This window comes from Oncorhynchus kisutch, linkage group LG2 (genome assembly GCF_002021735.2).
Source record: "Oncorhynchus kisutch isolate 150728-3 linkage group LG2, Okis_V2, whole genome shotgun sequence".
Classification (NCBI taxonomy): domain Eukaryota; kingdom Metazoa; phylum Chordata; class Actinopteri; order Salmoniformes; family Salmonidae; genus Oncorhynchus; species Oncorhynchus kisutch.
Genome location: NC_034175.2, coordinates 64,854,820 through 64,877,472, shown reverse-complemented (window position 1 = coordinate 64,877,472; position 22,653 = coordinate 64,854,820). Strand labels below are relative to the sequence as shown.

Below are 22,653 nucleotides of genomic sequence, written 5' to 3'. Positions count from 1 at the left end.
CAGCCCGACAGCATGCTCTCGATTGTGCATCTGTAAAAGTTTGTGAATGTTTTGTATGACGAGCCAAATTTCATTAGCCTACTGAGGTTGAAGAGGCACTGTTGTTGTTGAGCGAGAGGTTATTTTCCTGAAACCACACTCCAAGGGCTCTCACCTCCTCCCTGTAGGCCGTCTCGTCATTGTTGGTAATCAGGCCTACCACTGTGGTGTCGTCTGCAAACTTGATCATTGAGTTGGAAGCGTGCATGGCCATGCAGTTATGGATGAACAGGGAGTACAGGAGAGGGCTGAGAACACACCCTTGTGGGGCCCCAGTGTTGAGGGTCAGCGGGGTGGAGATGTTGTTTCCTATCTTCACCACCTGAGGGCGGTGGAGTTGTTGTTTCCTATCTTCACCACTTGGGGGCGGCCCGTCAGGAAGTCCAGTACCCGGTTGCACAGGGCGGGGTCTCGAGCTTAAAGAGCCCACAGTCTTTGGTAGCAGGCCGTGTCAGTGGCACTGTATTGTCCTCAAAGCGAGCAAATAAGTTGTTTAATTTGTCTGGAAGCAAGACGCCAATGTCCGCGACGGGGCTGGTTTTCTTTTTGTAATCCATGATTGACTGTAGACCCTGCCATATACGTCTCGTGTTTGAGCCGTTGAATTGCGACTACTTTGGCTCTATACTGACGCTTTTCTTGTTTGATCGCCTTGAAGGGAAAAGCTGTACTGTTTGTATTCGGTCATGTTTCCAGCCATGATTAAAAGCGGTGGTTCGAGCTTTCAGTTTTGCGCAAATACTGCCATCAATCCACGGTTTCTGGTTAGGAAATGTTTTAATTGTCTCCGATGCCCTTGCTAATAAACTCGCTCACAGAATCAGTGTATACATCAATGTTATTGTCTGAGGCGATCCAGAACATATCCCAGTCCATGTGATCGAAGCAATCTGATTGGTCAGACGAGCATTGTGTAGACCTGAGCACGGGCGTTTCCTATTTTAGTTTCCGTCTATAGGCTGGGAGCAACAAAATGGCATTATGGTCAGATTTGCCGAAGGCAGGGTGGGGGAGGGCTTTGTATGCATCTCAGAAGTTAGAGTAGCAATGATCCAGAATGGTACCAGCTCGGGTCGCACATTCGATATGCTGATAGAATTTAGTAAGTCTTGTTCTCAAGTTAGCTTTGTTAAAATCCCCAGCTACAATAAATGCACCTCAGGATGTATGGTTTCCAGTTTACATAAAGTCCAGTGAAGTTCTTTCAGGGCCGACGAGGTATCTGCTTGGGGGGGATATACACGGCTGTAATTATAATCGAAGAGAATTCTCTTGGAAGATAATGCGGTCGGCATTTGATTGTAAGGAATTCTAGGTCAGGTGAACAAAAGGACTTGAGTTCCTGTAAGTTGTTAGGATCACACCATGAGTCGTTAATCACAAGGCATACACCTCCGCCCTTCTTCTTACCAGAGAGATGTTTGTTTCGGTCAGCGCGATGCATGAAGAAACCGGGTGGCTGTACCGACTGACAACATATCCCGAGTGAGCCATGTTTCCCTGAAACAGAGAATGTTACAATCTCGGATGTCTCTCTGGAAGGCTACTCGTGCCCTAATTTCATCCACCTTGTTATCTAGAGACTGGACATTGGTGAGTAATATGCTCGGAAGCGGTGGATGGTGTCCTCGCTTTCTAAGTCTGACCAGTAGGCTGCTCAGTCTGCCTTTCCTGTGGCGACCTCGTTGTTTTAGGTCGGCCTCTGGGATAAGATCCCATGACAAAGGATCCGCTTCGGGAAAGTTGTATTCCTGGTCGTAATCGCTTTTATATCCAATAGTTATTCCTGGTTGAATGTAATAACACTTGAGGTTTTCTGGGCTAACAATGTCAGAAATAAAACTTTAAAAAACTAATTACTGCATAGTTTTCTAAGGACCTGAAACGAGGTGACCATCTCTGTCGGCGCCATGCGGTGTGTTTTCACTTTTAACAATAAACAAAGCTTTTTTGCATTTACTTCCATTGTCCTCCAAGAGTTGCTGAATATCTTCTACTGCAGTTTGTTCCTCAATTCAAGCTTCTTGGTTTGAGAGCGAGGTAGCAGCAGTGCTCCCCCCAAAGCTTTGTGATTATCCACAGCAAACGGTATGCTGTGTGTTTTCTTCACTTTGTTGGCTTCATTTGGCTTGAGGGAGTTTGAGTTTACTTGCGTAGGCTACTGTTTCTCCCCTCCAACCCCTTATTGTTGAGCATTCAGGATGTGGCTCAGAACAGCCTAGCTACACTATTTTAATCTTTATTTAACTAGGCATGTCAGTTAAGAACAAATTCTAATTTAGAATGACGGCCTATGCCGGCCAAACCCAGACGATGCAGAGCAAATTGTGCGCCGCCCTATGGGACTCCCAATCACGGCCGGTTGTGATACAGCCTGGATTCGAACCTGAGATGCAGTGCCTTAGACCGCTGCGCCACTTGGGAGCTAAACAAGTAGCTCCTGTATGTAAGTTAAAGTGTACAGCTTAAATATTGAAGTCGCCCAACTTTGGATTTGCACTAACTGTCTGGATGCCTTCGTAGGTTCAGGCTAAACAGATTTGGTCTTGAAATGCCAGAATGTGCCTTATGTTCAAAGATTAGCTGGGTCCATGTAAACCATTCAATAGTAATAACAAAATGGGGAGCATAAACTCAGATAAACTTTCTTGCAAATGTTAAGATTTATTTTTATAATTTTGCTGGCAAAATATAAATACAAATGAGATATTTTAATTACAAAAAAAACACAAATAGTATAACTGCTACTGTTCTGCAATAGCCACCCTGTTATATACAAGTTCTGTACCGAAGGGCGAATATCTTCTCATCTTTAAACCTGTAATATTATACAAAAACACATCTCTTCAGTTTTGCAAGTGAAATGAGAGAGTAAATGAGAAGCAGATTGAACACAGGTACAAAACAGCCCCTGAGGGTGATGAGAGTGCTAACTCTGTCTGAGGAGAACAAAAAACTATACAACTGATCCTCATCATGTGCTTCCTATGAACAAAAAATGTGACATTCAAAGCGCTGCCTCAGTGCTCAGACACACACTTTGGCATATAAACTGACACACACACACACACACATATATTATACTGTTTAACACACAAACAACCTTCCAATCATGATAACACAACCACACTCTCGCTCACACAATTGCAGGAGAGAAATCAAGATAACATTTCCAGATATATTTATACTTATATTAATACATTTATAAAAATAAGACAAATGTTAATTTACAGTCACCTCTTCATCTTCGCTTGATGTACAGACACATTCAGGTCTCTGCTGCTCTGTCTGTCCGTTCGTCCATACAGTCCAGAGCAGGAGTTCATCTCAGATCTCAGGGCAGGGGTCTTACTCATTCACCTATCGTAGACCCCCACTGTAGAGTAGGGATTCAGAAATCTTTGTCAAAGTTCAGGGTCAGGGATAACAACCTCCTGTTAGCGTTAGCCTTAGCTTTAAAATTAGCGTTACCATTAGTCTTAGAGTTAGTCTTAGCTTTAGCATTAGCCATAGCCCTAATGTTCCCATTGACATTAGCCTTAGCATTAACGTTAGCCTCCAGGGGTTCGTCCCAGCGGTCATCCAGGCACTCCAGGGTGGATCCCAGCAGAGCGGCCAGCTCAGCACTCCCCTCCACCAGGTCCAGCAGCTCCTTGCTGTCTGGCTGGAAGCCCTCCAGCTCGTCTGGGCAGGAGAAGAGCTGGGAGAGGGAGGCCTGGCGGTAAAACTCTGCCTCGGCCATCGTCACCACCTTCATGTGGGGGAAGGAGGAGCGGAAGGAACGGGCCGACATCCGCAGCTTACGGAGAACATCTGAGAGGAGCAGCCAGTTCCTGGACCTGGGGGGTGGGGGGAGGATTCGGGACCGCAAGGATTTACACACAAGAGGTGAACAAATGGTCTTGGTTTACAATCTGTCACTTTCATCTCACTCTCTCATTCTGTACTCTTTCCCTCTTTCACTGCTTCTATCCAATCATATTGATTTCTGTGTGTGTGTGTGTGTGTGTGTGTGTGTGTGTGTGTGTGTGTGTGTGTATACACTCACCCCTGCGACAAGGACACCTGGATGTTGTAGCAGGGTAGGAGGGGTTGGTTGGAGAACTCAAACTCAAAGAGCTCCCTCCTGTCCCCGTCATCTTCCTCTGGCCCTGGGGGATCCGCCAGCATGTTACACACACTGCCCTCCTCTAAGGACTCTGAGAAAAGGAGAAAGGGATACACAGTCAGAATAACACAAGTCCACTGCCCTCTTCTAATGACTCAAAGTATTCACAGCCCTGGACTTTTCCACGTTGTTGTGTTCCAGCATGATATGCTGTGTCAGTGGCATACACACAATGCCCCATCATGCCACAGTGGAATTAGGTTTTAGAATGTTATACAAATTAATTTAAAAATGAAAAGCTGAAATGTCTTGGGTCAATAAGTATTCAACCCCTTTGTTATGTCAAGACTAAATACAGTCAGGAGTAAATAAGTCAAAACACCAGTCTCAACGGCGAAGAGGCGACTCTGGGATGTTGGCTTTCTAGGCAGAGTTGCAAAGAAAAAGCCATATCTCAGGCTGGACAATAAAAAGAAAAGATTAAGATGGGTAAAATAACACAGACACTGGACAGAAGAACTCTGCCTAGAAGGCCAGCATCCCGGAGTCGCCTCTTCACTGTTGACGTTGAGACTGGTATATTTTTGTTTATACCTAAAGGGGTCCTAAAATTCAAAATCAGAAAGCTAAATGATCCTTGGTATGACCATCTTAAAACAATTCCAAATAGCTTAGTAGAACTACCCCCAGTCAAACGTTTAGACACACCTACTCATTCAATTTTATTTGGACTATGTTCTACATTGTAGAATAATAGTGAAGACATCAAAACTATGAAATAACACATATGGAATCACGTAGTAACCAAAAAGTGTTAAACAAATCAAAATATATTTTATATTCTTCAAAGTAGCCATCCTTTGCCTTGATGATTGCTTTGCACAGTCTTGGCATTCTCTCAACCAGCTTCATGAGGTAGTCACCTGGAATGCATTTCAATTAACAGGTGTGCCTTGTTAAAGTGAAATTTGTGGAATTTCTTTCCTTCTTAATGTGTTTGAGCCAATCAGTTGTGTTGTGACAAGGTAGGAGTGGTATACAGAAGATAGCCCTATTTGGTAAAAGACCAAGTCCATATTATGCTCAAATAAGCAAAGAGAAACGATAGTCCATCATGACTAAGACATGAAGGTCATTCACTCTGGAAAATGTCAAGAACTTTGAAAGTTTCTTCAAGTGCATTTGCAAAAACCATCAAGTGCTATGATGAAACTGGCTCTCATGAGTTACCTCTGCTGCAGAGGATAAATTCATTAGAGTTAACTGCACCTCAGATTGCAGCCCAAATAAATGCTTCAGAGTTCAAGTATAAGACACATCTCAATGTCAACTGTTCAGAAGAAACTGCGTGAATCAGGCCTTCATTGTCAAATTGCTGCAAAGAAACCACTACTAAAGGACACCATTAATAAGAAGAGACTTGCTTGGGCCAAGAAACACGAACAATGGATATTGTGTCACGGCCCCTCTGCAATGCAGGGGCAATTCCTCCTGCAGGAAAAGGAGGGTCGTTAGTGATTGGAGCCACCTGGGCTCAGGGTATTTAAACTGCTTCACTCTCGTCTCTCTGCTCCTCCAGGTATGATCCTGTTTTGTTTGTTCCTTTGTAGTTTTCACTCAGTCATATTCACACACACAGATTCATGCATCCCTGCACTTTACATTATGATACTTTCTCACCTCATTCCTTTTTCTTTGTTTAAAGTTAATAGTTTGGTTTATAATAAAGAACCTTTTTGATTGGCCTACACCTGTTGTTCGTGTCCCCTCATTTTTGCCACCGGCTATGAGCCGGCCTGTGACAAGTGAGGGCTCGTCCCTAAGTTAAAGTTCATTGTACTTTAGTCTTACTTTAGTATTTTAGTTTACTTTAACATTTTGTCATAGTTGAATAAGGTTTTGTCTATATTGTCTTTGTCTTATTATTGATACGTTTGTCTTTGTAATTTGAACGTGGGTAGAGCATCCCTTTCCCTTTTCTGGGGGGGGGGGGGGGGGGGGGGGGGCAGTGAACATGGGTAGTTAGTTAGTTGTTTTTGGAGGATAGTGGGGTGTGGCTCCTGTCCTTGAACCCAGACTGACAGCAGGTGAGTTGTGTTGTTTTGGAGCATTTGTAATAGTTGTAATAAATGTATTTCATTCTGAGTAGTTTTGTTCAAGCTCCTTCAGAGGTAGCCTTAGAGTTGTGTACTAAGGAGCAGTTCATTTACATTTCTGAACATCAGATTGTTACTCATTTTTTTTAAACTTAAAACTAGATTAGAGCAGGGTCTTAGGGAAATGTTTTTTTTGGGGGGGGGTCAGTTTTGAGCCGCAGAAGGAGCTGTTGCAAATGCAGTTAGAGAGTGCGATTGAGAAATGCTAATAGACCAGAAGGACTACCACAGTTTGACGTTTCACAGAATCTTTGTTTGTTGCCTAAATTTGAGTCAGATCCAGACACATACTTTGCTTTATTTGAGCGTATTGCGGAATCTAGAGCTTGGTCAGATTTGGACATGACTGTTGTTGCAATGTGTACTTACAGGTAAAGCACGTGAGGCTTTTGCAGCACTGAGTGTAGCTGACAGTAAAGTTTTTGCTAAAGTTAAATCGGCAGTTCTGAAGGTCTACGAGCCAGAGGCATATCGTCAACGTTTTCGTTACAGGAAAAAGTTAGATTCACAAACCTATTCTGAGCTTGTTCGTGATTTGACTTCTGCATTTAATCATTGGTGTACAGCTTCTGAAGTTAGTACTTTTGAGGGTCTGTCTAATTTGATTGTGTTAGAACAGTTCAAAAATTCTGTGTCTGACCAAGTTGCTACATACATGAATGAATGTAAAGTTAAGTCTCCAAGTGATGCAGCAATCCTTGCAGATGAGTACCGGCTAACACATAAAAGCCATTTTGAGTCAAACAGTGACATGTACCATAAATAACTTTACTCCTAGGAATAGTAGGTCACCTTTTGGCACTTCTTTCCAAAGGCCTCAGCAGAAGTTTGGGTCTGGAGGACTTAAAGCACTGGTTAATGCTAATACCTGTCACTACTGTTTAGTTGAAGGACATTGGAAGAAAGATTGTCCTCTGCTTAAATCAAAAAAGTCAGGTCAGGTTAAACCTGTGATGGCAGCTCCTGTTACAGCCACGAGTTGAGTTTGATTCTCAGTCTTCCCACTGATTTGTCAGCCTTTATTTCAGATGGTGTCCCTGGTAGATGGCAACAAAAATGTTTCAATCAAGATCTAAAGAGACACTGGAGGTTTAGATTATTTTATTCTGGAATCTGTTTTGCCATTCTCTAAAGAGTCTGATACTGGCAGTTGTGTAATGGTATGGGTATGTGGTATGGGTTTAGTTCCATTCTCTTGTCATTTATATGAAGTTACCCTAAAATGTGGTCTGGTAGAGGGTGATGTAGATGTTGGGGTTAGACCCCAGTTGCCAGTAGAGGGAATCCACATGATTTTGGGGAATGACTTGGCAGGTAGTAAGGTGTGGGCAGATGCCAGTAGAGGGAGTCCACATGATTTTGGGGAATGACTTGGCAGGTAGTAAGGTGTGGGCAGATGGCAAACTAAACATCTGTAAGAAGCAACCTTCAGTGTCACCTGCAAGGGAATCTCCAGATCAAAACTATGTCTGAGGTATTTCCAGTTTGTGCGGTTACCCGCGCAGTCTCTCGTAAGGAGTTTGAGAGTAAGCCAGAAAGTCTTGAGTTGCCAGTCAAACTCCAGACAGAACAGTTGACTAGTTCTAGAGATTCATTGATGGCTGAGAAAAAGGCCAATACTACCTTGGCTGATCTGTTTGATAAAGTTGTTCCTGATTCAGTGGTGAGGAATAGTGCTCAGTGTTATTTACTTCTTGATGGGCTGTTGGTCAGGAAATGGGTTCCACACTATGATCAGGGTCTAGGAGAACAAGTCTTTCAAATAGTTGTACCTACTACTTTGCGAAATAAAGTGTTGCAAACTTCACATGGTGATGTGGCAGGTCATATGGGTGTTCGTAAAACTTATGATCGCATACTCCGTTATTTTTTTCTGGCCAAGTTTAAAGCGGGATGTAGCTCAGTTTATTAAAAATCGTCATACGCGTCAGCACACAGATAAGCCAAACCAGCCATAGGGCAACCTTTTGAGCATCTTATTATCGATTGTGTTGGGCCTTTACCAAGGTACAAGTCAGGTCATAGCTACTTATTAACTGTTATGTGTCAAGCAACTAGATATCCAGCAGCTTTTTCCTTGCGTACCATAACATTAAAATCAGTAGTTAAAACCTCTTGAAACTAGGGGGCACTATTTTCATTTTTGGAAAAATAACGTTCCCAAAGTAAACAGGCTATTTTTCATGACCAGATAATAAAATATGCATATAATTGACAGCTTAGGATAGAAAACACTCAAAAGTTTCCAAAACTGTAAAAATATTGTCTGTGAGTATAACAGAACTGATATTGCAGGCGAAAGCCTAGGAAAAATCCAATCAGGAAGTGACTCTTATTTAGAAACCTCTGCGTTCCTATTGAGCAGTGAAGGGGATATCAACAAGATTCCCTTTTCTATGGCTTCCCTAATGTCTAGTGTCACAAGTCAGTTTCAGGCGTTTATTTTGAACATTGCGTCAGTGGTCAGCTGGTGGCTCTCAGAGTGATATGTGCGTAATAGACAAATGCGGCCATTGTTTCTCTCTATCCTACTAAGAAGCCAACTGATCCGGTTGATATTATTGAATAGATATTTGAAAAACACCTTGAGGATTGATTATAAAAAACGTTTGCCATGTTTCTGTCTATGGATCTAATTTGGAATATTTTTCGGCGTTGTTGTGACCGCAATTTCCGGTAGATTTCTCAGCCAAACGTGAAGAACAAACGAGGCTGTGTCGGCTACAAAAATAATCTTTATGGAAAAAAGGAACATTTGCTATCTAACTGGGAGTCTCGTGAGTGAAAACATCCAAAGCTCATCAAAGGTAAACGATTTAATTTGATTGCTTTTCTGATTTTCGTGACCAAGCTGCCTGCTGCTAGCTAGGCATAATGCTATGCTAGCCTATCGATAAACTTACACAAATGCTTGTCTTGCTTTGGCTGTAAAGCATCATTTCAAAATCTGAGATGACAGGGTGATTAACAAAAGGCTAAGACTTTGGATTTTTTGAATATGTTGGGTTGAGGGTGGGACCCTCATTTTAAGGAGGGGGGTGTCACGGGCGGTTCTTCCTGCAGGCAGAGGGTCGTTAGTGATTGGAGCCACCTGGGCTCAGGGTATTTAAACTGCTTCACTAACCACTCTCGTCTCTCTGCTCCTCCAGGTATGATCCTGTTTTGTTTGTTCCTTTGTAGTTTTCACTCAGTCATATTCACACACACAGATTCACACATCCCTGCACTTTACATTATGATACTTTCACCACTCATTAACTTTAAACAAAGAAAAAGGAATAAAGAAACTTTTTGATTGGCCGATACCGGTTGTTTGTGTCCCATCATTTTTGCCACAGGCTATGAGCCGGCCTGTGACAATATGAAATCTGTGCTTTGGTCTGATGAGTCCAAATTTGAGGTTTTTGGTTCCAACAACCGTCTTTGTGAGATGCAGAAAGGATGATATCTGCATGTGTGGTTCCAACCGTGAGATTTATTTATAATTCAAGGCGCACTTAACCAGCATGGCTACCACAGCATTCTGCAGCGAAATGGCATCCCATCTGGTTTGCGCTTAGTGAGACAATCATTTGTTTTTCAACAGGACAATGACCCAAAACACACCTCCAGCTGTGTAAGGGCTATTTGACCAAGAAGGAGAGTGATTGAGTGCTGCATCAGCTGACCTGGCCTCCACAATCACCCGACCTTAACCCAATTGAGATGGTTTGGACCACAGAGTGAAGGCAAAGCAGCCACCAAGTGCTCAGCATATGTGGGGACTGCTGGAAAACGACGACGCCATAGAAGGGGCAGACGGTCAGGCTCCATAGACGGGCACATCGCCCACCGCTCCTGAGTATCCTACTAGCCAATGTCCAGTCTCTTGACAACAAGGTAGACGAAATCTGATGAAGGGTTGCCTTCCAGAGAGACATCAGAGATTAACATTCTCTGTTGAAAGGAAACATGGCTCACTCGGGATAGTCACCTGGTTTCTTCACGCATCGCCCCAACAGAAACAAACATCTCTCTGGTAAAGAAGGGTGGGGGTGTGATCATAACATACAGGAACTCAAGTCCTTTTGGTCACCTGATCTAGAAATCCTTACAATCAAATGACAACCGCATTATCTTCCAAGAGAATTCTCTTAATTATAATTAGTCATGTACACCCCCCCAACATAATTTGACTATGTAAACTGGAAACCACATATCCTGAGGGTGCATTTATTGTAGCTGGGGATTTTAACAAGGCTAATATGAAAACAAGGCTCCCTAAATTTTATCAGCATATCGAATGCGCGACCCGGGCTGGCAGCATTCTGGATCATTGTTAATCTAACTAATCTTACCCTCCTTTTGGCAAATCTGACCACAACTCCATTTTGTTGCTCCTAGCCTATAGACGGGAACCGCCCAGGTCTGTTCAATGCTGGTCCGACCAATCTGATTCCACCCTTCAAGATTGCTTCGATCACGTGGACTGGGATATGTTTTCCCGGATAGCGTCGAACGATATTAATGAATACGTTGATTTGGTCAGCGAGTTTATTGGTGGTGATGTGACAATTAAAACCTTCCCCAACCAGAAGCCGTGGATTGATGGCAGCATTCGAGCAAAACTGAAAGCGCACACCACTGCTTTTATTTAGGGCAAGGTGACCGGAAACATGACCAAATACAAACAGTGTAGCTATTCCCTCCGCAAGGCAATCAAACAAGCTAAGCGTCAGTATAGAGAGTCGCAATTCAACGGCTCAGACACGAGACGTATGTGGCAGGGTCTACAAAAGAAAAACCAGCCCCGTCGCAGATCACGATGCCATCAGGATGTCTTGTTCCCAGACAGACTAAACAACTTTTTTGATTGCTTTGACGACAATACAGTGCCACCGACACCACTACCAAATCATGCAGGCTCTCCTTCATTGCAGCCGACGTGAGAAAAACATTTAAATGTGTCAACCCTCGCAAGGCTGCAGGCCCAGACGGCATCCCCAGCCGCGTCCTCAGAGCATGTGCAGACCAGCTGGGTAGTGTGTTTACAAACATATTCAATCAATCCCTAACCCAATCTGCTGTTCCCGCATGCTTCAAGAGGGCCACCATTGTTCCTGTTCCCAAGAAAGCTAAGGTAACTGAGCTAAACGACCATCGCCCAGTAGCACTCACTTCTGTCATCATGAAGTGCTTTGAGAGACTAGTCAAGGATCATATCACCTCCACCTTACCGGCCACCCTAGACCCACTTCAGTTTGCTTACCGCCCCAATAGGTCCACAGACGAAGGAATCACACTGCACACTGCCCTATCCCATATGTAAGAATGCTGTTCATCGACTACAGCTCAGCATTTAACACCATACTACCCTCCAAACTTGTCATTAAGCTCGAGACCCTGGGTCTCGACCCCGCACTGTGCAACTAGGTCCTGGACTTCCTGACGGGCCACCCCCAGGTGGTGAGGGTAGGTAACATCTCCACCCCCCTGATCCTCAACACTGGGTCCCACAAGGGTGAGTTCTCAGCCCTCTCCTGTACTCCCTGTTCACCCACGAATGCGTGGCCATGCACGCCTCCAACTCTACCATCAAGTTTGCAGACGACACTACAGTGGTAGGCATGATTACCAACAACGACGAGACGGCCTACAGGGATAAGGTAAGGGCCCTCGGAGTGTAGTGTCAGGAAAATAATCTCACACTCAACGTCAACAAAACAAAGGAGATGATAGTAGACTTCAGGAAACAGCAGAGGGAGCAGCCCACTATCTACATCGACAGGAGGTTGAAGACATTTGACTTGTAACCAAAAACACTTACAAAACTTTTACAGATGCACAATCACAGGAAGGCCAAAAAGATCATCAAGGACAACAACCACCCGAGCCACTGTCTGTTCACCCCGCTATAATCCAGAAGGCGAGGTCAGTACAGGTACATCAAAGCTGGGACCGAGAGACTGAAAAACAGCTTCTATCTCAAGGCCATCAGACATCACTAACATTGAGTGGCTGCTGCCAACATACGGACTCAAATCTCTAGCCACTTTAATAATTCAAAATTGGGTGTAATAAATGTATCACTAGTCACTTTATATGTTTACATACCCTACATTACTCATCTCATATGTATATACTGTACTCTATACCATCTACTGCATCTTGCCTATGCTGAACGGCCATCGCTCATCAATATATTGATATGTACATATTCTTATTAATTACTTTACACTTGTGTATAAGGTTGTTGTTGTTAGATATTACTGCATGGTCGGAACTAGAAGCACAAGCATTTCGCTACACTCGCATTAACATCTGCTAACCATGTGTATGTGACCAATAAAATTTGATTTGAAAAGCATTCCAGGTGTTGCTGGTTGAGAGAATGCCAAGAGTGTGCAAAGCTGTTATCAAGGCAAGTGGTGCCTACTTTGAAGAACCTAAAATATATTTTGGATTTGTTCAATACTTTTACTGTTCTACAATGTAGAAAAAGAAAAACCCTTGAATGAATAGGTGTGTCCAAAAATTTGACTGGTAATGTATGTAAATGAGATTTGTAAAAACATGTTTTCACTTCGTCATTGTATTTTAGATGGGTGAGAAAAAAAATCTATTTAATCAATTTTGAATTCAGGCGGTAACAACAAAATGTGGATTAAGTCAAGGGTTCTGAATATTTTCTAAAGGCAGTGTACACAGTTATATTACACAATGGGACTCTCACACACACAAATAGAAATAGAGCTAAACTCACCACACACAGCACTGCCATAGAATTCCCAGTGGATCTCTGGGTCGTCAGAGTGGCCCTGCAGGTCAGCAAAATAATCTATGGGGAGAAGAGAGAGAGAGAAAATGAAAGTACGCGAGAGAGCAAGAAAGTGAGAGGAAAGAGAGAGGGAGAGAGACGAGCAAGGTTAGATGAGGGGCCTGCCACAGCTTTGGTAGAGAGGGGGCTGTCTATACTGCATCATAGCTGGCTGGATACTTGAAGTGGGGGGAGAGGAGGGGAGAGAGACGGGCTTTCTATACTGCATCATAGCTGGCTGGATACTTGAAGTGAGGGGAGAGAGAGGGGCTGTCTATACTGCATCATTGCTGGCTTGGTTCATGCTGAGGCTAGAGGAATATGCTAAAAATGAAATTGGAACCACACTCTCTACTTCCTTCCCTCTCTCTCTCTCTATGACACACACACACACGGTACTAGGCGCACACACAAACCAAGTACACACAAACCCAGAGAGCCAGTAAGAGCTGGGCTGAGTGCCAGTACTGAGGCGTTGGGTGTCTGGCGTGTGTTTGGAGGGATTAACGACCTCCAGATGAGTGGGACCAGGTGGAGGGAGGAGTACACACACAATCTCTGTCGCTCGCTCTATCTTTCCGTCTAAACCCTTCTCCAGCTCTCCCTCCCTTCCTCCCTCTCTACCTACGCCTCTCCTCTCTCAAGGCCTGCTGTCTATCTGAGGTAATTGGGTTTTACTTGTTCGGATAGAAAGAGATGGACGCCACCGGCTATGTGAGGGGGTGTGTGTGGTTCCTTTTCATTCTCCATGTGTATGTAGCAGAGATCCCATTTGTCTCACACACACACACTTTCTATTTTCTAGAGTGAGCGTGTTCTGAGAAGCCCATTTCTGCACATACACTAAGCAAACAGATGGGCCGTTGCTAAGTAACCAGACAGATGAGCGAGCACGCATCCCAACCGACTGAATCGCCTCACACAGGTGGTCTGGGGAAAGGAAAGGGGCGGAAGAAGGGACTGTTTTCAGTATGTGTGTGTTTGAGAGAGAACGCTTTTTAAAAGCAGACCAAGGGAGAAGCACAGTGGGACACAGTGAGGGGTAGAGCAGCAGTATAGTAGTGAGTGACTGACCAGTGAGGGGTAGAGCAGCAGTATAGTAGTGAGTGACTGACCGGTGAGGGGTAGAGCAGCAGTATAGTAGTGAGTGACTGACCGGTGAGGGGTAGAGCAGCAGTATAGTAGTGAGTGACTGACCGGTGAGGGGTAGAGCAGCAGTATAGTAGTGAGTGACTGACCAGTGAGGGGTAGAGCAGCAGTATAGTCATGAGTGACTGACCAGTGAGGGGTAGAGCAGCAGTATAGTAGTGAGTGACTGACCAGTGAGAGGTAGAGCAGCAGTATAGTAGTGAGTGACTGACCAGTGAGGGGTAGAGCAGCAGTATAGTAGTGAGTGACTGACCAGTGAGGGGTAGAGCAGCAGTATAGTAGTGAGTGACTGACCAGTGAGGGGTAGAGCAGCAGTATAGTAGTGAGTGACTGACCAGTGAGGGGTAGAGCAGCAGTATAGTAGTGAGTGACTGACCAGTGAGGGGTAGAGCAGCAGTATAGTAGTGAGTGACTGACCGGTGAGGGGTAGAGCAGCAGTATAGTAGTGAGTGACTGACCGGTGAGGGGTAGAGCAGCAGTATAGTAGTGAGTGACTGACCGGTGAGGGGTAGAGCAGCAGTATAGTAGTGAGTGACTGACCGGTGAGGGGTAGAGCAGCAGTATAGTAGTGAGTGACTGACCAGTGAGGGGTAGAGAAGCAGTATAGTAGTGAGTGACTGACCAGTGAGAGGTAGAGAAGCAGTATAGTAGTGAGTGACTGACCAGTGAGGGGTAGAGCAGCAGTATAGTAGTGAGTGACTGACCAGTGAGAGGTAGAGCAGCAGTATAGTAGTGAGTGACCTGACCAGTGAGGGGTAGAGCAGCAGTATAGTAGTGAGTGACTGACCAGTGAGGGGTAGAGCAGCAGTATAGTAGTGAGTGACTGACCGGTGAGGGTTAGAGCAGCAGTATAGTAGTGAGTGACTGACCGGTGAGGGTTAGAGCAGCAGTATAGTAGTGAGTGACTGACCGGTGAGGGGTAGAGCAGCAGTATAGTAGTGAGTGACTGACCAGTGAGGGGTAGAGCAGCAGTATAGTAGTGAGTGACTGACCAGTGAGGGGTAGAGCAGCAGTATAGTAGTGAGTGACTGACCAGTGAGGGGTAGAGCAGCAGTATAGTAGTGAGTGACTGACCAGTGAGGGGTAGAGCAGCAGTATAGTAGTGAGTGACTGACCAGTGAGGGGTAGAGCAGCAGTATAGTAGTGAGTGACCTGACCCGTGAGGGGTAGAGCAGCAGTATAGTAGTGAGTGACTGACCAGTGAGGGGTAGAGCAGCAGTATAGTAGTGAGTGACTGACCAGTGAGGGGTAGAGCAGCAGTATAGTAGTGAGTGACTGACCAGTGAGGGGTAGAGCAGCAGTATAGTAGTGAGTGACTGACCAGTGAGGGGTAGAGCAGCAGTATAGTAGTGAGTGACTGACCAGTGAGGGGTAGAGCAGCAGTATAGTAGTGAGTGACTGACCAGTGAGGAATCGCTCCATGCTGTTGCTGTGGGTCATCTTGAGCAGACCGCGGCCAGAGTAGGTGGACAGGGTAGGGTCAGCCCCGTAGGACAGCAACACCCGCACTACATCCAGATGGTCATTTTCCACCGCGTCATGCAGAGGCCTGGACACACACACACACACACATTAATGTAATAGGAAAAACTGTGTGTGTGCGTGTGGGTATACTGCATCTGAGTATGTGTGTGTGTGTGTGTATACTGCATTGTGTGTGTGTATACTGCATTGTGTGTGTATACTGCATTGTGTGTGTATACTGCATTGTGTGTGTGTATACTGCATTGTGTGTGTGTGTGTATACTGCATTGTGTGTGTGTGTGTGTGTATACTGCATTGTGTGTGTGTGTGTGTGTATACTGCATTGTGTGTGTGTGTGTGTGTATACTGCATTGTGTGTGTGTGTATACTGCATTGTGTGTGTGTGTATACTGCATTGTGTGTGTGTGTATACTGCATTGTGTGTGTGTGTACTGCATTGTGTGTGTGTGTACTGCATTGTGTGTGTACTGCATTGTGTGTGTGTGTATACTGCATTGTGTGTGTGTATACTGCATTGTGTGTGTGTGTATACTGCATTGTGTGTGTACTGCATTGTGTGTGTGTGTATACTGCATTGTGTGTGTATACTGCATTGTGTGTGTGTGTGTATACCGCATTGTGTGTGTGTATACCGCATTGTGTGTGTGTGTGTGTGTGTGTGTGTGTGTGTGTGTGTGTGTGTGTGTACCGCATTGTGTGTGTGTGTGTGTGTGTACCGCATTGTGTGTGTGTGTGTGTGTGTACCGCATTGTGTGTGTGTGTGTACCGCATTGTGTGTGTGTGTGTGTGTGTACCGCATTGTGTGTGTGTGTGTGTGTGTACCGCATTGTGTGTGTGTGTGTGTACCGCATTGTGTGTGTGTGTGTACCGCATTGTGTGTGTGTGTGTACCGCATTGTGTGTGTGTGTACCGCATTGTGTGTGTGTGTGTGTGTGTGTGTGTGTGTGTACCGCATTGTGTGTGTGTGTGTGTGTACCGCATTGTTTGTGTGTGTGTGTGTGTGTACCGCATTGTTTGTGTGTGTGTGTGTGTGTGTGTGTGTACCGCATTGTGTGTGTGTGTGTGTACCGCATTGTGTGTGTGTGTGTGTGTGTACCGCATTGTGTGTGTGTGTGTGTGTACCGCATTGTGTGTGTGTGTGTGTGTACCGCATTGTGTGTGTGTGTGTGTGTGTGTGTGTGTGTACCGCATTGTGTGTGTGTGTGTGTGTGTGTGTGTGTACCGCATTGTGTGTGTGTGTGTGTGTGTGTGTGTGTACCGCATTGTGTGTGTGTGTGTGTGTGTGTGTGTACCGCATTGTGTGTGTGTGTGTGTGTGTGTGTGTACCGCATTGTGTGTGTGTGTGTGTGTGTGTACCGCATTGTGTGTGTGTGTGTGTGTGTGTGTGTGTGTGTACCGCATTGTGTGTGTGTGTGTGTGTGTGTGTGTGTGTACCGCATTGTGTGTGTGTGTGTGTGTGTGTGTGTGTACACCGCATTGTGTGTGTGTGTGTGTGTACCGCATTGTGTGTGTGTGTGTGTGTACCGCATTGTGTGTGTGTGTGTGTACCGCATTGTGTGTGTGTGTGTACCGCATTGTGTGTGTGTGTGTGTGTACCGCATTGTTTGTGTGTGTGTGTGTGTGTGTACCGCATTGTGTGTGTGTGTGTGTACCGCATTGTGTGTGTGTGTGTGTGTGTGTACCGCATTGTGTGTGTGTGTGTGTACCGCATTGTGTGTGTGTGTGTGTGTGTGTGTACCGCATTGTGTGTGTGTGTGTGTACCGCATTGTGTGTGTGTGTGTGTGTACCGCATTGTGTGTGTGTGTGTGTGTACCGCATTGTGTGTGTGTGTGTGTGTACCGCATTGTGTGTGTGTGTGTGTGTGTGTACCGCATTGTGTGTGTGTGTGTGTGTGTACCGCATTGTGTGTGTGTGTGTGTGTGTGTGTGTACCGCATTGTGTGTGTGTGTGTGTGTGTACCGCATTGTGTGTGTGTGTGTGTGTACCGCATTGTGTGTGTGTGTGGTACCGCATTGTGTGTGTGTGTGTACCGCATTGTGTGTGTGTGTGTACCGCATTGTGTGTGTGTGTGTACCGCATTGTGTGTGTGTGTGTACCGCATTGTGTGTGTGTGTGTGTGTGTGTGTGTGTGTGTGTGTGTACCGCATTGTGTGTGTGTGTGTGTGTGTGTGTACCGCATTGTGTGTGTGTGTGTACCGCATTGTGTGTGTGTGTGTGTGTGTGTGTGTGTGTACCGCATTGTGTGTGTGTGTGTGTGTGTGTGTACCGCATTGTGTGTGTGTGTGTGTGTGTGTGTACCGCATTGTGTGTGTGTGTGTGTGTGTACCGCATTGTGTGTGTGTGTGTGTGTACCGCACTGTGTGTGTGTGTGTACCGCATTGTGTGTGTGTGTGTGTGTACCGCATTGTGTGTGTGTGTGTGTACCGCATTGTGTGTGTGTGTGTGTGTACCGCATTGTGTGTGTGTGTGTGTGTATACTGCATTGTGTGTGTGTATACCGCATTGTGTGTGTGTATACCGCATTGTGTGTGTGTATACCGCATTGTGTGTGTGTATACCGCATTGTGTGTGTGTATACCGCATTGTGTGTGTGTGTGTGTGTGTGCATACTGCATTGTGTGTGTATACTGCATTGTGTTTGTGTATACTGCATTGTGTGTGTGTACCTGGTGCCGTCCTGTGCGCTGCAGTTGATGTCGGCCCCGTGCTCCAGCAGGTGTATGACTATAGAAAGCCAGCCATGGGCGCAGGCCTCGTGGAGGGCACAGTAGCCTGCATGGTCCCTGTGGTTCACCTCACACACACGGTTCTCCACGCAGTACTGCACCACCTCCTGCAGGGGACAGAGGGAGGGAGGCACAGATGAGTGTGTTCACACACACACACCCACCCACAAACAAGTATCCAAAACTAGAGCTGGTCTAACTATGTTGGTCGGTGTGTCCGTCTCTAACTCTTTTATGCTAAAATGTTTATTCTATACGGAGACATTTACCTTATGTTCCTATTTTTATCTGTCAGAATTTCTTGTTGTGGAGAAGGAACGGACGGTGTATACCATGTGTATCCTGCATGCGTAATTCTGCCTGCATCATTCTGCCTGCCTGCCTACATGCGTCATTCTGGCTACATGCGTAATTCTGCCTGCCTGCCTGCGTCATTCTGCCTACGTGCGTCGCTCTGGCTGCCTGCGCGTGTCCGCGTGCTTCCGCCAGCCAGCCAGCCAGCCAGCCAGCCAGCCAGCCAGCCAGCCAGCCAGCCAGCCAGCCAGCCAGCCAGCCAGCCAGCCAGCCAGCCAGCCAGCCAGCGCGTCTCCGCGCGCCAGCCCAGCCTGCACGCCAGCCAGCCTGCGCGTCCGCCAGCCAACCAACCAGCATGCGCGCGTCCGCCAGCCAGCATGCGCGCGTCCGCCAGCCAGCATGCGCGCGTCCGCCAGCCAGCCAGCCAGCATGCGCGCGTCCGCCAGCCAGCCAGCCAGCATGCGTGCGCGCGTCCGCCAGCCAGCCAGCCAGCATGCGTGCGCGCGTCCGCCAGCCAGCGCGTCCGCCAGCCAGCCAGCATGCGCGCGTCCGCCAGCCAGCCAGCCAGCCAGCATGCGCGCGTCCTCCAGCCAGCCAGCCAGCATGCGCGCGTCCGCCAGCCAGCCAGCCAGCATGCGCGCGTCCGCCAGCCAGCCAGCCAGCATGCGCGCGTCCGCCAGCCAGCCAGCCAGCATGCGCGCGCGCGTGCGTTCGCCAGCCAGCGCGCGTCCGTCCGCCCGCCAGCATGCGCGCGTCCGTCCGCCAGCCAGCCAGCATGCGCGCGTCCGCCAGCCAGCCAGCCAGCCAGCCAGCATGCGCGCGTCCGCCAGCCAGCCAGCATGCGCGCGTCCGCCAGCCAGCCAGCATGCGCGCGTCCGCCAGCCAGCCAGCATGCGCGCGTCCGCCAGCCAGCCAGCATGCGCACGCCAGCCAGCCAGCCAGCCCGCCTGGGCCTGTGTACTGAGTCTGTCTGCCTGCGTCAGTCTGCCTACCCAGAATCACAACACACAGATAATGTGGATTCTTTTTGACGGCACTGTTTCTTGTTTTACACCCCGAATTCAAAATTGATTATCACACAATACCCCATAATGACAAGTGAAAACATGTTTGTATACATTTTTGCAAATGTATTGAAAATGAAATACAGAAATATCTCATTTACATAAGTATTCACAGACCCAAGTCCATACATGTTCAAATCACCTTCTGTAGCAATTACAGCAATCAGTCTTCCTGGGTAAGTTTAAGAGCTTTGCACACCTGGATTGTACAATATTTGCACATTATTTTGTTTTATTCTTCAAACTGTCAATTTGGTTATTGATCACTGCTACACGGCCATTTTCATGTCTGACTATAGATCTCAAGACGATTTCTGTTGAAACTGTAACTAGGCCACTCAGGAACATTCAATGTCATCTTGGTAAACAACTCCAGGGTATATACATTTGGTCTTGTGTTTCAGGTTATTATCCTGCTGAAAGGTGAATTCATCTCCCAGTGTCTGTTGGAAAGCAGACACAGGTTTTCCACTAGGATTTTGCCTGTGCTTCACTCTATACTGTTTCTTTTTATCCTAAAAACCTCCATAGTCCTTGTCAATGACAAGTATACCCATAACATGATGCAGCCACCACCATGCTTGAAAATAATTATATGAAGAGTGGTACTCAGTGATGTGTTGGATTTGCCCCAAACATAACACTTTGTATTCAGAACAAAGTTAATTTCTTTGCCACATTTTTTGCAGTTTTACTTTAGTGCCTTATTGCAAACAGGATACATGATTTGGAATATTTGTATTCTGTACAGGGTACCTTCTTTTCACTCTGTCAATTAGATTAGTATTGTGGAGTAACTAAAATGTTGTTGATCCATCTTCAGTTTCCTCTTATCACAGCCAATAAACTGTTTTAAAGTCACCATTGCCCTCATTGAAATCCCTGTGCAGTTTCCTTCCTCTCCGGAAACTGAGAGGTCTTTGTAGTGACTGGGTGTATTGATACACCATCCAAAGTGTAGTTAATAACTTCACCATGATCAAAGGGATATTCAGTGTCAGCTTTTTTTTTTCTACCAATTGGTGCCCTTCTCTGCGAGCCATTGGAAAACCTCCCTGGTCTTTGTGGTTGAATCAGTTTGAAATTCACTGCTTGACTGAGGGACGTTACAAATAATTGTGTGTGTGGGGTACAGAGATGAGGTAGTCATTCAACAATAATGTTGAACACTATTATTAGTCCATGCAATTTATGAGACTTGTTATTACTCCTGAACTTATTTAGGCTTGCCATAAGGTTGAAAACTTGACTCAAGACACTTCAGCTTCTCATTTTAAATGAATTTGTAAAAATGTCGATTTCCACTTTGACATTATGGGGTTTTCTGTGTAGGCCAGTGAGAACATGCCCTGCTGTAACAAAATGTGGGAAAAGCCTAGGGGTGTGAATACTTTCTGAAGGCTCTATAGATCAGAGTGGAACAAAGCTTTGGAACCATTTATATGGTTATGACAATGAGAGATGGAACACAGAAAGGTCTGGATTCCATTTAGTGTTCATCCCCTCTGGTTACTAACCAACCTGATAGAGCTGACATGATGCTTTAAATAAAACCTCACTAGCGCTGTGTGGGAACTCTGGAGCAGAATGATTGCACAGTTTGGTTCCGGTAGTGTGGGTCTATACCATGGTATTCATTCTAAGAGAGAGAATTGGCACACGCACACACACAAAGTCCTTAACAGCCCTCCACTGAGAGAGAAGTGGCTCATCTAAACCTAGGCTGAGGTTCCAAGCGTCCATTTCTATGCTAATTCTGGACCGCTGTCTACTCCAAGAGATTACACACTTTCTCCCTGAGAGCAGGAGGAGAGAACTGAAGACAAAGGGGAAGACTGGAGATGAGGAGAAAAACAGAAGAAAGAGGGGAAAAGGAGGAGGGTGACAGAGAAAAAGGACAGAGAGAAAGCAGGATACAGGAGCTAAGTCAACCAACTCCTAGCTCTGCCAACTGGAGAGGGACTCCAGAGTCTACCTAAGGTCCAAGACTCCGCTTGCTGTGCGCACCTATGTGTGGGGTGTGTGGTGGAAGCGTAACGTAACGTTAAACCTCCTTGTTTAATATCACTGTGAGACAGAGGAGCACACCACGAGAACACCGGCTCACACACACTGCTCCACAGTAAAATGAGACGCTCCTCCTCCCTCCTCTCCCTCTCTAGAACGCTCCCTGCACTCAACTGCAATCAATGCATCACTCAGACACGTTACAAGCATCTATACAAGAATCATCACGCCACACATCACAACAGCGCTGTATGTACGCGTGCCCGGGCCAGAGAGTGATCCATGGATCGAGTGGACGGGAGCGGCAGGGACATCTAAGCACTGATAAACACAGACAGGAGGAAAGCTATGCATCACACGCAAACAGAAATAGCAATACACTTCTGGCTATAAGTCAGTGGTGAAGAGCTGAGCAGCATGTAGGTAGAAGCCATGTGTAACATGAGGCTGAGCAGCATGTAGGTAGAAGCCATGTGTAACATGAGGCTGAGCCCATGTGCCAGAGAGAGAGATGAAGACATCCACCCAGTCTCTGCTCATTACCATTTAAAACGCTGAAAGCGAGGGAGGGAGAGAAATAAAAAGCGGGGGAGGAAGAGAGACTTTCATATGCAGCGGCATGAGGACAAAACTAAACCAACATGAAATATGCAGAACACCGGGTGTCACGGTGTGTGTATGCGCGTGTTGGTGTTAATACCAGAATGTTCAATACCATTACGATACCAAAACCACATCAACAAAAGGCATATTCACCAAAGTCCCAGAATGGCACTTGAGCCAGACAGATCTTGAATTCAATATAATTTATTTGAATGGTTCATCTAT

General features: G+C 46.0%; 1 protein-coding gene across 4 annotated transcripts in view; it reads right to left on the bottom strand.

Annotated features, from left to right (window-relative positions):
• Positions 1 to 2,678: 2,678 nt before the first annotated feature.
• Positions 2,679 to 22,653, bottom strand: part of LOC109870157 (BCL-6 corepressor) — a 69,267-nt gene continuing 49,292 nt past the window's right edge. For all 4 annotated transcript variants that reach the window (XM_031800013.1, XM_031800033.1, XM_031800022.1 and 1 more), the window contains 5 exons: positions 18,401 to 18,567; positions 15,652 to 15,797; positions 13,046 to 13,120; positions 4,088 to 4,238; positions 2,679 to 3,878 (listed from right to left, as the gene is read on the bottom strand). In XM_031800013.1, coding sequence (XP_031655873.1) covers positions 3,431 to 3,878; positions 4,088 to 4,238; positions 13,046 to 13,120; positions 15,652 to 15,797; positions 18,401 to 18,567 — 987 coding nt within the window. In that variant the 3' untranslated portion in view covers positions 2,679 to 3,430. The remainder of the gene's footprint in view (positions 3,879 to 4,087; positions 4,239 to 13,045; positions 13,121 to 15,651; positions 15,798 to 18,400; positions 18,568 to 22,653) is intronic.